At 32.9% G+C, this 16,148-nt stretch overlaps 2 protein-coding genes and 1 long non-coding RNA gene across 7 annotated transcripts in view; 1 reads left to right on the plus strand and 2 right to left on the minus strand.

Moving 5' to 3' along the window:
* Positions 1 to 5,673, minus strand: part of LOC117177707 — a 236,937-nt gene extending 231,264 nt beyond the window's left edge. For 3 of the 4 annotated variants that reach the window (XR_004467740.1, XM_033368581.1, XM_033368579.1), the window contains exons 1-2: positions 5,456 to 5,673; positions 433 to 486 (exon numbers count right to left, since the gene is read on the minus strand). Coding sequence is in view for 3 of the 4 variants with exons in the window: in XM_033368581.1 (XP_033224472.1) it covers positions 433 to 486; positions 5,456 to 5,548 (147 nt within the window). In the remaining variant the exon portion in view is untranslated. The remainder of the gene's footprint in view (positions 1 to 432; positions 487 to 5,455) is intronic. The other variant, XM_033368580.1, reaches the window with a different exon arrangement.
* The window catches only part of LOC117177710, a 285,747-nt gene that overhangs the window by 263,379 nt on the left and 6,220 nt on the right, over positions 1 to 16,148 (minus strand). The window lies entirely within an intron of this gene.
* LOC117177709 overlaps positions 1 to 16,148 on the plus strand; it is a 171,184-nt gene that overhangs the window by 36,797 nt on the left and 118,239 nt on the right. The window lies entirely within an intron of this gene.

The following is a 16,148-nucleotide window of genomic DNA, read 5'->3' on the forward strand; positions in this document are numbered from 1 at the left end:
GATTGGTACTTTACGAATTTTTTCCTTGACGTCTTCATCGTGAAAAATAAAGTAGAAAAGAGGCCACTCAAAGAGTGTCCTTTTGACGTTAAAGGGTTAAAGTTTGAGGCCGATATTTTATGTATAAAAAAAGTTCGAACGTTCAAAAAATGTCGAGGGTCAGAAAAGATATTTGAAAAAGGCTCCCAGTTTTAATTTGGTTGGAAATAATTTTTCCTGAATTCCTACAAAAATGAATTACTTAAACGTACTTTCTTGTACTCTAATGCATTTTCCAAAGTTTCAGCTCGATATTTTATTTACAAAAAGAAATTCTTAGGGTAAAAAAAAATATTCAGTGAACTGATAAAATGAGGTCGGTAATATAGATATTTGGCTATGTCACATACCCTTAAGCCCCGGCAACTTTGCAAAAATACTGTTTTTACTCACCATTACAGACTCCTGCTCCTCAAGTGCTAAAAACACGCTCGCTCGGAGTTCAGCCTGCAACATTGAAAAGAAAATTTCCATAGAGGAATTCTAGCAGACTTAACAACGTCGATACGCACATAAATGTGTCTTCATATTTTAACACATTCTTGCGCAAACCTTTTAAAGTTAAGACTCAAAACTTCCTCCACTGTAATTTTGTAATTGTGAATTCTCTTTTGTTAAAAGAGCTTTACTCGAGAGTTTGAACGCACCTACGGCGCGCGACTGGTGGGGCTCTCCAATTCCGCGCACGGTATTTGCATTTCTCCCGCATTCGTGCACAGACCTTTTAAAATAAAAAATCAACGGATCGACAACTGTAATTTTGTGATTGTTAACTCTCTTTTGTTAAAGCTCTTACAGCTTGAATAAACTCATTCTCATCACGTATATCCTGCTTATCACTCGATTTTGTCCAAAATGTCAACTTTTCTTCATTATAGGGTAATATACCCAATTGTTGGCAGGTTGAGGCAAACTTCAGGCTTTGAAAAAAAATTTAATTTCAAAAATTGTATGTGTGATAAATGTAATAATGATATGTACAGTGCTAATATAATCCCGCCTCGCACTCTAGAAGAGCCTCGGCGGCCCATGCCTAGCATGGGAGTTGCTTATCTCCGGAGAGTCGTGGGACCGGTATCTCTAGAGAAAAAGGTTTTCTCTAAGTACGTAAGGCTGTTGCTCTTGGTGGTTCGGAACCCACCTTAAAATGTAGGTCCCTCTTACACCGCCAAGTAAGTGTGTGGGGGGGGGGTGCAAAGGAATAAAGAAGAAGGTGCAAGAAAAATGTAAACCCTTAGGAGACACATTACAAGCTTCCATTCCATTCCAACTGAAGAGATAATTAAATTTAGCTCATTAATTTAAAAATTCAATTCTTGGCAGAGCTGATGCAATTCTTAGCAGTGATGACCCCAATTATTAGCACCCTAGTCATTTGAAGAGGAAATAGTGAAGGAATCAGATTAACCTAAACTGTAATAGTATCACTATGAAGTCAATAGTGAAGAGAAACATTGTTTATCAATTATTTTTCATTTATAAACAAATAGTCTGGCTTAAATTACTTAATTACTAGGATCTATCTAGTCCAAATTTAGAGATTGTAATCCTCGGCTTCTTTTGATTGCTTCAGCAGAATTATTAGAATCGGTTTTTTTCGAAAATTGATTTTCGTTTTTGTTAGTGTCTAGCTTTTAACTTTCTTTTTCGAACTTGTTTCTGTTTCTATCCTCTTGTTTTTTTTTTCTGAAATTTAATTTTTCCATTTTCGTTTTTGCTTCCCCAATCTTAGTTTTATTTTGTTTGCAATTGATTTTTTTCTAATTTATAATCTTCCCATTCCTGCGATGATAAAGCATAGATGCCTTTTGCCTTCCTTTTCGTTTTGGGGTTAGATGGAAACGCAAATAACCATGCATATTTCCGTTCTTTACACATTTTAAAGCAATTTCTTATACGTGTTAGGTTGAAATCGCTTTTCGTCTCAAATCTGCATAATCGTGTAATGTTTCATCAATTGCATACGAACCTGAAAACTGGTTACAAAACACTTCTTTTCTCTCTACACTATTTAAATCAGCCTTATTATTATTTAACACAATTTCAGAAGTGTTGAAAATTACAACCGAGATTTTTTTTCTATATGCAAATCAGGCAGTAATTTTATTGGACAGACTAGTTATGAGTGATACATTAGACTGATTTGTGGTTAAGTCTATATCACTAAATTGTGAATTTACTCTTATTTCTGAATAACGTATATCACTAAATATAATTATTTAATGAATTCTTTTAAGTACCGCTCCAGTAATTTACTTTAAAATATTGTTTTTACCTTTAATTCGGTCTTTGATTCTGAATTTTACAAAACAACAAACGAACATAACCATACTTTTTCCGATTTCCAAGAATAGAAATCATTGCAAGAAAATTCAATCCAACTCTTGGCAGAGGGGTGCCATGAATTTCTTACAGTGCTTTAGATTGAAAATCTTCTGGCACCTCCCTACACAACACTTTTATATCAAATAGAATACATTTTTTATGTAACTCTAGCTCGTCTAATTCAGGAACCTATATACGGACCTATATAGGATCCTATGCCCTCTTTCGTCTTCTCTGTCCTTTTTCCATAAATCTTATTTTTTAATTTTTAATCTTATTTTTTACGATTGAAAAAATATCTCCTCGTCCTATCTAATAATGATTAATAATAAATGTATACATCTTTTTGACAAATATACAAAACAATTGTAGATACAGCAGATCCAAAACTGTTTTTCCTTTCTTCGACCGTTTTAATTTTCAATCAGTATTTCAGCTAAATTCAGCAATATATTCGGTCTTACGGTCAATGATAAAGTCAAAATAAAAGCATCCGAAATAACATGTGAAAAACATATTTATTTCTTTTAAAAAAATCCTCAACGTTTCGACCAACACTGCAGGTCTTTATCAAGAGTCGATATACAAATCTATAATTCAATAAAAAATTGTATGAGCGTAAACGTTGTAATAATTATTGTCGTAAAAAGAATATCGCTTTGCACAAAATAAAAAAATTATTATATTGAAACATACTTGAGTCAAAAAGCCTATTGAAAACAAAGAGTCTATTGATTGAAGCCTCGAACATATTGGAGAGGCTCCAATAATTTATCAAAATGTCACATAATTGAAAGGATGTTTACAGACGGACGATACAAGACTGATTGTTATGAAAAGTCGTAATTTCAGAGGTGAAAAATATCAATAAACCTCTGATGACAAACCTGTGTTCCAATTGCCAATTCTACAATCTCTTTTATGTTCATAAATTCTACATTTCAATCTCCTGCCAGTTTCACCTATGTAGTGTTTTTGACAACCATTGCATTTTATTAAATAAACCGCATTAGACAGACTTTCTATTGTTTCAGAATCTTTTTTGTTACTCAACAATTTTTCTAAAGTATCTTTTGAGATGTTTGTCTATTTATTTTAGTTCGCCCTTGTGTCGTTTTTTTTTCAAAAAAATTTAATATTTTTATTTTGAATGTTATTTTTTAAGAATTAAGCAAAAACTACGTGTTCTATCAAAAATTATAGCTCTTTTTTCAATAAACAAGTTTGGTACAATTTTTTTCGTAGTTTGTGTCGTTGGTCCAAAAAAAATTTATTTTTTATATTTAATGTTTTTTACGAATAAAACCAAAAACTACGCGCCCTACAGAAAAGTGATTAATAAAAAATTTGTAGATCTTTCCAGGGCGCTCAATTTTAGCTTATTTATTTTTTCGTATTAAATTACAATAAAATAACATTCAAAATAAAAATAAATAAAATTGCATTACCAACGTTTCGGTACTCGTACATTATCAAGGAAAGCAAAATTTATTAGGTAGAAGCTGACAGTACCCAAGAACAGGTGCTCTCTCTTTGATACCTGAGAATCGAATGAGGGTCAGTAGGCCAATCTGTTGTAAACGCAATATAAATATCTATCACAATTACATCAGAAATAGAGAAAGTAAAAGAAAAACAAAATTCATAAAACAGCCTCGTTAAATGTAATTAATCATATTAACATGACTGTCGTACAACTTATCCAAAAAATGAAAAATGGGAGAAACCTAGAGCTTTGTCAACTAAGTTTTTGATTACTGCAATTTTCGTTTTGAAAAGGATGAGCAGAAAGAAAATTTACAATTCTATACCAATTGGTAATAATATTACCATCCCACTCTTAATTACTTCTAGGTAAAAAAATATAGGTATGTTTTGTTTTTGTTTGTTCGTTGTGATCCAAATTTGGTCGTTGGATTCTTGTTTTTTATTTTAAAACTGCTCTAACTCTGATCACACTCTTTTTATAGAAAAACGTCATCAGGATACATTTTTTGAGTTTCTGAGTACTATGAATAACCGGACATAGAATTTTGAAATATTGAAAAAATTTGGTTTAAAAAATATTGAAAATACGCACTTTTTGAATTTTGATAAAAAAAATAGCTGATTTACGAACTTGTCCTTCTTTTTAGACCTTAAAAAAGTGTGCCAAAGCAGAATCCAATCTGATTAATTTCTCGAAAGTTATCGAGCCTACAGAATACAGACAGACAAACACCTTCATAAAAATCGTTTTTTCTGACTCAGTGGGTCTCCAAACGTGGATATTTGATGAAAACTGACAAAGTAATATTTTACATCAAACCAATACCAGCCCTATCCAACTCCTTGAAAAGATACCCGTAAATATAAACTTCCAAGTGGTAGTACCAAAAAAGTCCGACAGATAGCCCCACTTCTCCCTTTATACAGTTTAACACTGTCCCTTATTAGAGAATAGTAATATTTGTTATTAAAAATATGTTATATTGAAAATAATTGAATATCACTTCAAAAAAATGGATTATTATCATTTAGCGGAAGTTTTCGCGAACTGAAAATGACTGGACACAGGTGCTTTGTACCGAATTGTGATTGACGTCCCTAATAAAGAAAAGTGTCATCATTTTACGGTTCCACCTGAAGCAAAAAGATTGTTAGAATGGCATAACGCGATTTCTCAGGTAATTACATTATTATCAATTGTTAATAATTAAACTTTTATAATACATTCACAATGTGTGAAAAAATATGTGTATTTTAAGCTATCTATCGCTTTCACTGTTTCCTCACAGTTTTTCATAAAAATTATTATTAAAAGTCTGTGAATCTATTGTAATAGATTTAACATTCATTTTATAGTTAAAAGAAACAACATAATTTTAGCTATGTATATTATTATTGCATAACAGTTAATGTTGAACTGTGTAGAGGCAGAAGTGGCGCAATCTGCCGGAAATTTTTGGTTCTACCACTTGGAAGTTCATAATCACAAATGCCATCTATGCAAACGCTTGGAAGTCGGATAGTACTGACCAATACCTTCTCATTAGGATGAGAATGTAAAAAAATTCAATCAAGTTTTTTAAATTGTATGTGCTCAACTTACCCGAACTTTTGCAAGTACTCCATTGTTCTCAAGAGTCTGAACCACCAAGTCCCGAAGTTCTGTATCTTCCTCCATAGAAATGTTCCCGTCCATTATTGTTTCGTAGTATCAAGAATCGAATATAAATAAACACATCAATCAAAATTACTCAAGACGCTATATCTACCACGGATGTATGAATTAAAATAACCAGTATGACAGCCGCATAAGGTAGCATGATCTAAGAATACATGGTCTACCCACGCGCAACTAAAACAAAAAAGTTAACCAATAGAAAACAACTCTACCACAGTCAGCCATATTGGATAAGTGAACGCGCGAGAATGCAGTATATTTAAAATGACGTAAATGTCACGAGCGAGGGTTTGAAATAAAAGATAAAGCCATTGTACTATTTATAAAACGGGGAGATTAAGATATCCGTAACGACAAAGTTTTATTATGGATTCATAAGGATCTTTTTCGAGAAACACAAATCTGAAAGTTTTAAATCGATATCGCTTATAGTTTTCGTGATATCGAATGCACCCCTGTGACTGGTCACAGAAATAATGTAAGATCACACCTCTGCCTCTTATCCAATGCCTCGTGGGTGGCGGGAAGGCATCCCTGTGACTACTATCGGCGAGAAAATTCGAGTCCTCTGGCTTTGACGTTGAATAACTATGTGAATAAAAAATGGTAGGTTAATTAAAGAGGTATCATTTTAAAGGTGCAACTGTTGTACGTTAATGAGCCAAAAAGTAATATTTCAAAAATTATTTGTAGCTTACAGATCTGAAAATCTGATGAAAAGTAAGGAAATTTGATAGCTTTTAAAAACAGTGAATTTTGAAGCATAGTTTTTTATAGAAAAAATAATAGGAAAAATCTGAAAAAATTCATGGTGGTATATTAAACATTTCTCAAAAGATTGCCGTTGAAAAATTTGCAAAATATAAATAATTGTTCGTTTTTTGTGAATGAATATGCGAGCGCACTATCTTCAATTCTAATGAAGATAATGAAGTGATTTTAATTGGAGGTAGTTAGTTGAACTATCTGTAATAACTAACAATTTGAAGGAAGTCGTCGGTTTTCCTCAGCCCGACCTACCCAACTTGTGCCTCCGAGCCTCACTCTGGCCTTCAAACCCTTTCCGTATGTTGAGGAAATCCGAGGCCGATCCCCTGAAAAAACGGCACCACGCTGGGCTCTCGCACTTGCTTTCCTATATAAAAAAACTGACTTCAAATATCGCAATTTATACGAAGACAACAAGAAGCACAAACTTTCTTCAAATTGTAAATTATTACAGAGAGTTCAACTAACTACCTCCAATTTAAATCACTTCATTATCTTCATTAGAACTGAAGATAGTGCGCTCGCATATTTATTCACAAAAAACGAACAATTATTTATATTTTTCAAATTTTTCCACGGCATTCTGTTGAGAAATGTTTAATGTACCACCTTGAATTTTTTCAGATTTTTCCTATTATTTTTTCTATAAAAAACTATGCTTCAAAGTTCACTGTTTTTAAAAGCTATCACATTTCCTTACTTTTTATCGGCTTTTCAGATCTGTAAGCCACAAATAATTTTTTGGAATATTACTTTTCGGCTCATTAACGTACAACATTTGCACTTTAAAAAGGAGACCTTTTTCATTAACCTACCATTTTTTCTTCACAATCTTATTCAACGTCATAGCCAGAGGACTCGAATTTTCTCGCCGATAGTAGTCACATAAATAATGTAAGGTCACATCCCTACCCTTTTTTCCCTTATAGGAATCCGCATTGAAACTCCCTTCTCTTGTACAAAAAACGCCCATCGGAATCAACTTAAGAATTTATGCACATTAAACGAAAGTTTTAAAAAATCGAAAACTATTGGAGATATCGATTTAAAACTTTCAGATTCATGTTTGTCGCTAGAAATCCTATAGGAATCTACATTAAAACTTTGTCGTCACGGAAATCGTAATCTTGCCTTGAAAACAGATCCTTTAACGGTTAAAGTGTAAGTCGTTTAACGAAGAATCGTTTCAACGATAAGCGACTCTACTTTAACGCGTAGAAGGTGCAGTTTAACGGTTACAATTAGTCGTACTCTTGCCGCAAAATAACTTACGAGCATTTATTCCTGCAAGGTTGCTTGTATTTGAATGAGAGCATGAATGTGTGCACATGCGTGAAATCGCATTACCGCACTTTTAAAATGCAAACGTTTAACTATTAAAGTGCATACTTTTATCGTTAATCTAAGAATCGTTCCACGGTAAAAGTGATTTTCTTCTAAAGGTGAAAAGGTGTGACAATGATTTATTCGACATCATTTCAGCGTTCACCCAGATCATTTAAGAGTGAAACGAATATGCTTTTATAGTGTCCTACTTTGACAATTAAAGTAACGAATTTATCGTTTAGAGGTCAAGAATAAAAGAAACAAAGCATCTCGAATCTTGACTGCGGTAACTGTACATTTACTGCCAGACTTACAGGAAGATCTTCAACTTTCGTTGCGCAGGTGCGCAATTATCCTCTTCCTATACATGGAAAAGTGTGCGAGTGAGAAAGTTTGTCAAATTGACACGATCTTATGCAACTAGATCGATTATATTCTTAATTATACAGGGTTTTTTTACGATCAAAAATGTTTGGAAGTGTAAGAAAAAAACAGTATTCATAATTTCAATGCACGATTTCAAAAATATTAATGTACTACATGTTCAAGATTTCATGATCAAACAATTTCATTATACTCTACATACTTACCACTTTTATCATGCACTTTTTTACCTTTACATGTCTTAACGTTAAAGTCCTTCAGCTAACCAGGTCAATAGACACTATAATAATTTAATTAATTATAACTTGCAATTAAAAAATTGTTGCCACTTGCATCAAAACAAACGACCATAACCTCTCTAACTTACGTCAATTTGACAAACTTTCTCACTCGCACTCTTTTCCTTGCATAGGAAGAGGACGACTACGCACCTGCGCACTAAAATTTAAGATCTTACTGTAATGCGCCTTCCACTTATGGTCATAAGAGTAAAAGGGACAGAGAGCGGACACAGGCGTGTATATACACCATTACGGTAATGTTTCTATTGCCATGTGGCGAAACGGAGTTAGACCGTTCACACCTTGGTTTTTCCGTCTATGGAAAATCTTACAATCGCGCGGGAATTTTAAATATTGTTAAATCTACAACTGAAATAAAGAAAGTTTTTATAATTAAAACTGACAATTATGCTTATCAACATATATTGCTGTAAGTGAAATAAAAGTTTTTATGCTCTTGTATAATGTAAATATTTTTTTAAAGGTGAAATTTCGAATTCGTATTGGAACCTCACCGATAGAAATCTCAAAGTATTTGCTAAAGATTCTCAGGGCTCTGAGAAGCTCTGAGAAATTCTCCGCAGACGCTCAGATATAATTAAAGGTCCAGGTAGCTTGTTTAAAAACTTTGAAGGCTTTAAAATGCAGAGAGGCTATATCAATAGAGTAGCCGACACTCAAGGGTCCTTTGTTAAGATTTCGGATTAAAATTTAGAAGTAGATTTTTTTAATTTCATAGTTAACAGCCTAAAACATAATAATTCTGAATCTACGGGTTTCGATGATTAGAGATATCTAACTTTTTTTTAAATGCTTAGAATTGGAATTAATACAACGTTTCTCGTAAATGGATTGAGATACGCCAAAAAAGACAACATTTTTTAATTCAACTAGAAAATTGTATATTACTATATAAGTAATAAGTATAAATAAGTATAATGAGAAAATCCCTACCCATGGAAATCTCTGAGTATTCTTAAGCGAAATAGTCTGGTCCATTAGAGCCTATAAGCAGAGTCGATTTGAATGATTTAGTCTCTGAAACAGTCTGAGAGATTTGGGTCCTTTTCAAGGTCCTTTTAGTGGTCCTTTTAAGAGTGGTGCGACGGTAATATAATGTTTCTTTTATATTCATCACGTACCGGGCGGGAAGAGTTATTTACAGTTGTTGGCCGTTTTAACCCGACTTTCTCTTTTTCAATTCCTCTTCAAATTATTAAGACTTTTATTTAATTGATGAATTTTCTCATTATACTTATTTATAAATATAACTTATATACTAATATACAATTTTCTAGTTGAATTAAAAAATGTTGTCTTTTTTGGCGTATCTCAATCCATTCACGCGAAATATGATTTTATCTTGGACTACTTTAAATTCGTCCCAAAATGTCAATTTAATTGTGGCATTGTACAATTTTACAAGAAGGTTTGCCGCATACAATTCAAGTCTTGGAAGGGTGGTCACTTTTAGAGGCGTGACTCGAGATTTGGCACAAATTAAAGCACAGTGATGCCTGCCTTGCTTATCAGTGGATCTGAAGTAGAGACACGCTCCATATGCCTTTTCGCTGGCATCACAGAATCCATGTAATTGAATTTCTACTTGATCTGGAGTTAGAATAAAACAATGGAATTTGACATCATTGAGAAGCTGCAATTGTGGTTTATAATTTATCCAGAAACCTTGAATTTCTTGGGGTACAGGAGTATCCCATGAGATTTGAAGTTTCCAAAGTTGTTGAATCAAAATTTAGGCTAAAATAACGACTGGAGCCAATAGACGTAAAGGTTCGAAGATTTTTTTAATTTCAGATAGAATTGAGCGCTTTGTGGCAGGCCCCTTTAAATGAACTAACTTTACTGTCTAAAAAATAAAATCATTTGCAGCATCCCAATGAAGTCCTAAAGCCTTGGCGGTGTCAGTAGGATCTAAAGACATAAAAGCCTTCGAATTTTCACTGGGGAAGTTTTTTGTTAATTCGGGATTATTTGATCCGCATTTTCGCAGATTGAAACAGTCCCTTTTAATAAGATTAATTAAATCATCCCGAAAGTTCAGTGCATCTTAATATATTTGTGCACCTGTGAGGAGATCGTCTACATAAAAATCTCGTTTTAAAATTGTGGACGAAATTGGAAAAGATTTACGTTCGTCCTCCACTAACTGATGGAGGGTACGAACCGCTAGAAAGGGAGCGCAAGCCGTTTCAAACGTTACGGTATTTAAACGATAAATTTTTACTGGTTCTTGAGGAGAGCTACGGCACAAAATCTTTTAAAAAAGACTATCTTTATTATATACTCGTATTTGTCTGTACATCTACTCGATGTCGGCAGTAAGAGCGTACCGAAAGCATCGAAACCGTGTGATTATGGAAAAAAGGTCTTCCTGAATCGTTGGACCGACCATTAAAGTGTCATTTAATGAAATACCGGAAGTTGTTTTTGCAGAGCCGTCGAATACGACTCTGACCTTTGCAGTGATACTCGGAAGTTTTTACCACTGCATGATGTAGGAGGTAGAATCCGCGATCAAGAGGTTCGTCATTTGGAACTGGAGTCATGTGTGACTCTTGAATGTATCCTTGAATACACTCTGTGTATTTTTGTTTAAGAAAGGGATCTTTTTTTAATTTTCGTTCGATGTAGCAAAAACGTTGAAAGGCTGTATTTTTGGAATTACCGATGGCATTCTTTTGCTCATTAAAAGGAAGATGTACGCAAAAACGACCTGATTCGGTTCTTTGAACATGTTTCTGAAAATGTTCTTCGCAAGATAATTCCTCACTTGACCAGACTTCTGATGTGGACTCTGCAGCTAATTCCCGAAGAATGGGCAGCTCTTGGAATTTAATGAGATTTCATGTGATTGGAGGTCTCAATTTTGAAACGCGAGGCTTAGAAACTCGACCAGCGATTATCCAACCGATAAGAGTCTCCTGGTATACCTTGGGTTGCCCTTTAACTTGAAGTTGACCTGAACGAAAGAGTTCATAAAATAACTCAGCCCCTAATAAAAGATCAATGTCAGCTGGTTTGCAAAATTCAGGATCAGCTAAATTTTAGCGAGGATGCTGTAATTGACTTTTGAACAAAGATTTTGCGCACCCTTGAGTTGCGCATCTACTCGATTTTTTTGAAGTCCTAAGGATGTAGAAAATTTGTCAGTGATTAAGTTGCATTGAGAGCACGAATCTGAAAGAACTCTGCAAGTTTGAAAATCGCCTTTATTATCTGCAATTTCGACAATTACGGTGGCTAAAATGACCTGAGAAGAAACTTGCGAGTGACAACTTAAAAGCTGTTGTTGAGTATTAGGCTCAAAATTAGACGAAATTGAATTCTCTGAAGTTCGCCTTTCAAAATGAAGAAGAACGTGATGTCTTTTTTGACATTTTTAGCACGTATTCGCTCGGCAATCGATAGTACGATGATGATCATTTAGAGAATTATGACAGAGCGACGTCTTTTTTATCGCGAGATACCATTCATGTGGAGACATTTTATGAAAGGATGGACATGAAGATGGAATGTGACTTTCATTACAAATGGGACATGCAGGTTTTGTCGTATTTGCTTGGGATTCAACTGAAGTTGTCATGCAAAAATGTGACGGTTTGTAATTCGAATGAGACTTTAAGTATATTTTATTTGAATGGTTCTTTTCAAATGAACTTTGTTTTAGAACAAAATGAGCTGCATCGATGAGTGCGCGTTGCTCGAGAAATGAAATCATCTCATCAAAGGAAGGAACATTTGTATCTTTAAAGGTTTCTTTCCATTTTTCTTTTGTGTAATTGTTTTACTTTTCTTTAATAATAAAAACAACAAGTATATCCCATCGATCTTCAGCTTTGACCAGTGATTTTAAAAGCCTTAACTTATTTTTCCACATTGTCGAGAAGATTACGAGTTGAAAATTCTTTGGAGACACGTTGAGTTTCGAATAAGGATTTGAGATGACTTTCTACAATGACTCGGCGATTGCCATACCGTTTTGTAATAAGATCCCAAGCAACCGTATAGTTTTCTGTTGTTGTTTCGAGCAAAGAGAATACTTCTGCTACTTCCCCTTTTAGACACGCTTTTGAATAATAAAATTTATGTATATTTGGAATGGGTGCGTTGTCATGACACATTGACTCAAATGAATCATGAAAGGTAAGCCAAGTGTCAAAGGACCCGTGAAATGTGGGAGTTTGTAGCTTTGGAAGCTCGAAACGCGACGAAGGGAGAAATGAAATGTCATGTGAGGTGGAAGATGTGGGGCTAATTACACGATTTTTTAGCAATTTTTCAGAAGGCCATTAATCGCGTAAAAACGATTTTCAAAGTTGAGCCTTTCTGATTCATTTTCTGCTTCTTCTGGTGCAGCAGCTAGCTCGTCGATTTTATCTTGGACTATTTTAAATTCGTCCCAAAATGTCAAATGTGTAGCTAACCGTCTTTCTATGTCGAATGACTCTACATCCGTTGTCTCGCCGATTGATTTTAAAACAGCATCGAAATGTGTTAATTAGCGTTTAAATGACCCGCAAAGCTTTCTCAATTTACCGAGCTCTTCAGCCATGATAATACACGCGATATTTTTTTTTTTTTGTAAGATATAAAATGTTCTCAAACGAGATTAAGGCATGTATGGAAAGGACAATAGAATTGTGACAGTAGATTGGAACTCTCTGGACTTACTTGTACCGATGAGCTGACTTGTGATGTCATACAGCCGAAACTGCCGATGAACTGATGACCTTGCAATGGTATGTTTTGACAGTGGAAATTAAATGATCCCGGGTACTGGAACTGACTCCGGATGCTGGAATTGATTCCGTATTTTGAAGTTTTCTCTTCTTCGGAGTAACGACGCTCTTTGGAATATTGACGTCGTGTTTCAAAGTGGATGAAAAAAGAGAGAAAGAGAGAGCGTTGAAATGTTCTCCTTGGTGTTGACTTGCTTTCCAATTTCGACTAAAAACCAGTGATTAAAGTAAAGACTGCAACTTTACTAATGTTTACTTATCGTCACTTGTGAATATCTAAAAGTCACTTGAGTACATGTCGTTCAGAGATAACTTCTGAAATGTGATTGTCACTTTGAAAACCGCACTGAACACACAAGCTGATATTCACTTAAAACTTCACTCTATTTTTTATTCACTGGTAGTCACTGAAAGACAGTGTTCGACACGGCACTTAACGATTATGAAACACTCCCGTTAGAATATCCGCGATTCGAAGGACCAAAATGTTTTTAAACTGAAAATGCTAAAACATTAAATTATAATTGTGGTTGCGTTTAGATTGAATTAAACCAGATCACTTTGTAACACACTGTATATAACATTTATTTTTACGGAACAAGAGAGAAAAGTGTTCGCTACGAAGGTTAAAACGTATCTGCCAGTTTGTATGAGTCGATCGGTATTCGGAGGTGACGATACATACAGAATGGGTGTCGACAATTTGTACAAAGTAGGATTCTGATTGGCTAAAGACAAGATTGGAATAATCGTCGAAGTATATTGGCTAAAGCTTGAAAAACCCCGAAGAAAATGGGTTGGCTTTACCAAAGATATTATAAACGTAGATGCGGTGCGGGCTTAGTTACTCGCGAAAAATATAGACGGAGCGTCCGGCGAAAATTGTCAGTTCCCCTCTACCCAACGCTACCCGGCTATAGCACCCATCGACAACAGCCACTTGGAGTGCTGTAAGCAACTCTCAGTAGGCCTCTCGAGGCGCACTAATGGTTACTTAGCTCGGACAAGAACCATTTGGATTGAAAGTAAATTGCCAATTAAAAAATTTTTACATTTATAAGTTATAACTTTGCAAAACATGGTTATTTTAATAAATGCCACAAATAAAAGTCGATGAATAATTTATATTACGGTTTCATATATTTCCCAATATTTCTAAAATTAATACTTATAATTTTAATTCTATATATTATCTGTATATAGTTCTTTAATATTATTTTTTTTTTTATTTTATTTTTATGGTCTGCAATTTCTATGGATTTTTTTAAACTTTTATAAAAATATAATTATAATTCCAAGTGATATGAAAATTGTTCTTTCGGTTTTTAGATGTTAAGACGGCAGTTCCAAGCCAGATTACGTTTCGCATTGGCAAACAAAATTAGACGAACCGAATTTCACTGTCATATTCATAAAAAATATCATGTTCCATAAAATATGTTTTAAAATAAACTTTAAATTATTATAATTACTACAGCTTACTCGAAACATATATAATTCAAATTATTTTTTTAAGTTTTTCAGAACTTTTAAATATATTTATAATGATTCCCATTTTGTCGTAAAATTTATGTAAAATTTTGCAAAAAAAATGCCTCAAAATCTTCCAGACTTTTTAAAATCTTACAAATTTTTTAAAATGTTTGAAATATTTTCGACACTGTAAACTTCCCGAAATTATAAAATTCTGAAACCTGAAAATCCCGAATTTAAAAATTGTAAAATAATGAAATTCTGGACAGTTTACAATATTATCGAATTTGAAAATTCCCGAATAATAAAACTCCAGGCCGAATGCGGTCTAATGATAAAATATACAAACTAGAAAATTCCCGAATTGCAGAAATTGAGAAAACAGATTTGTGGTCAATAATATTTATTTATTACAAATACAGTAATCAAATATTTTTATTATAGAAATTTTGTTTAATGTTTAATTTTAATAAATTATTGTTTTAATTTGAAATAACAATAATTGTATAAAAATGTGATACAAACATAAATTTAAAAACACGTGAGCTTCAATTGAATCAAACTTTACAGGATTCAATTCAGACTAATTTAACGCGACTTTTATTTTCATTTTTTAAAATAATAATTTTATTTTTGCGAGAGTTTTCTGTAATATACAAAAATACAATGCACATTTTCAAACATCTTTTTTTATTCAAAAATACATTTGTTCAATTATTGTTATTTTAAATTCCAACAATAATTATTAGAAACTTTAAACATTAAAAATTTTTTTTCTTTGGTATAAGTATTTTATTATTCTATCAAAAAAATATTTGTTATTAAGCTATTTTTTAATTGTCCAAATTAGGGAGTTGTCTAGCCCAGATATTTTATAATTCGGAAATTTTCTGTCGGCAATTCTCAAATTCTGTAAGATTGTAAATTGTCGAGAATTTTCCCATTCGGAACCTTTATATTTCGACAATATTATAATTTCGTAATTTTTACAGTGATGTGGGAATTTTATTTTTCAGAAAAAGCGACTGAAAAATCCCGAAAAATAAAATTCCCGACACTGTAAAATTCGTAAATTGAAAGATGACCAAAGAATAAAATTCCTGAAATTATAGAAGTCGAATTGGAGAATTCACGAAAAATAAAATAAATAATATTCCGGACAATAAATTATTACCGAATTTGAAAAATCCCTAAAGAAAATGGCTGAATTATAAAATATGCGAACTAGAAAATTCATGAATTTAAACAATTCAAAAAATTGTTTATTAAATATTATTTATTTATTGAAAATACAATAATCGAATACATATTTCTGTATGGAAAATTTTGTTTGAAAATGTTCATAGTATTTGAAAAAATATTAAAAAGTTCTGAAAAATCGAATTTTTTTTTATAAAAAAAATAATAAAAATAAATTTTGATATAAATCGTTATCGAATTGAATCCTTCAAAGTTTGTTTCAAAAATGTTCTTATGTAGGTACGAAGAAAATTTAGGCAGAAGATTTTTTTCTTTCAAAGCGCACTGTAATGCGTCGAAAAGCAATTAAGACTTTTTAAAAAATAAGGTTGAATTGATAGCATCAATTCAACCGTTCTTTATTGACAAAATTTAGATACACTCAAA

The sequence above is a fragment of the Belonocnema kinseyi genome, chromosome 8 (genome assembly GCF_010883055.1).
Source record: "Belonocnema kinseyi isolate 2016_QV_RU_SX_M_011 chromosome 8, B_treatae_v1, whole genome shotgun sequence".
In the NCBI taxonomy this organism is placed as follows: domain Eukaryota; kingdom Metazoa; phylum Arthropoda; class Insecta; order Hymenoptera; family Cynipidae; genus Belonocnema; species Belonocnema kinseyi.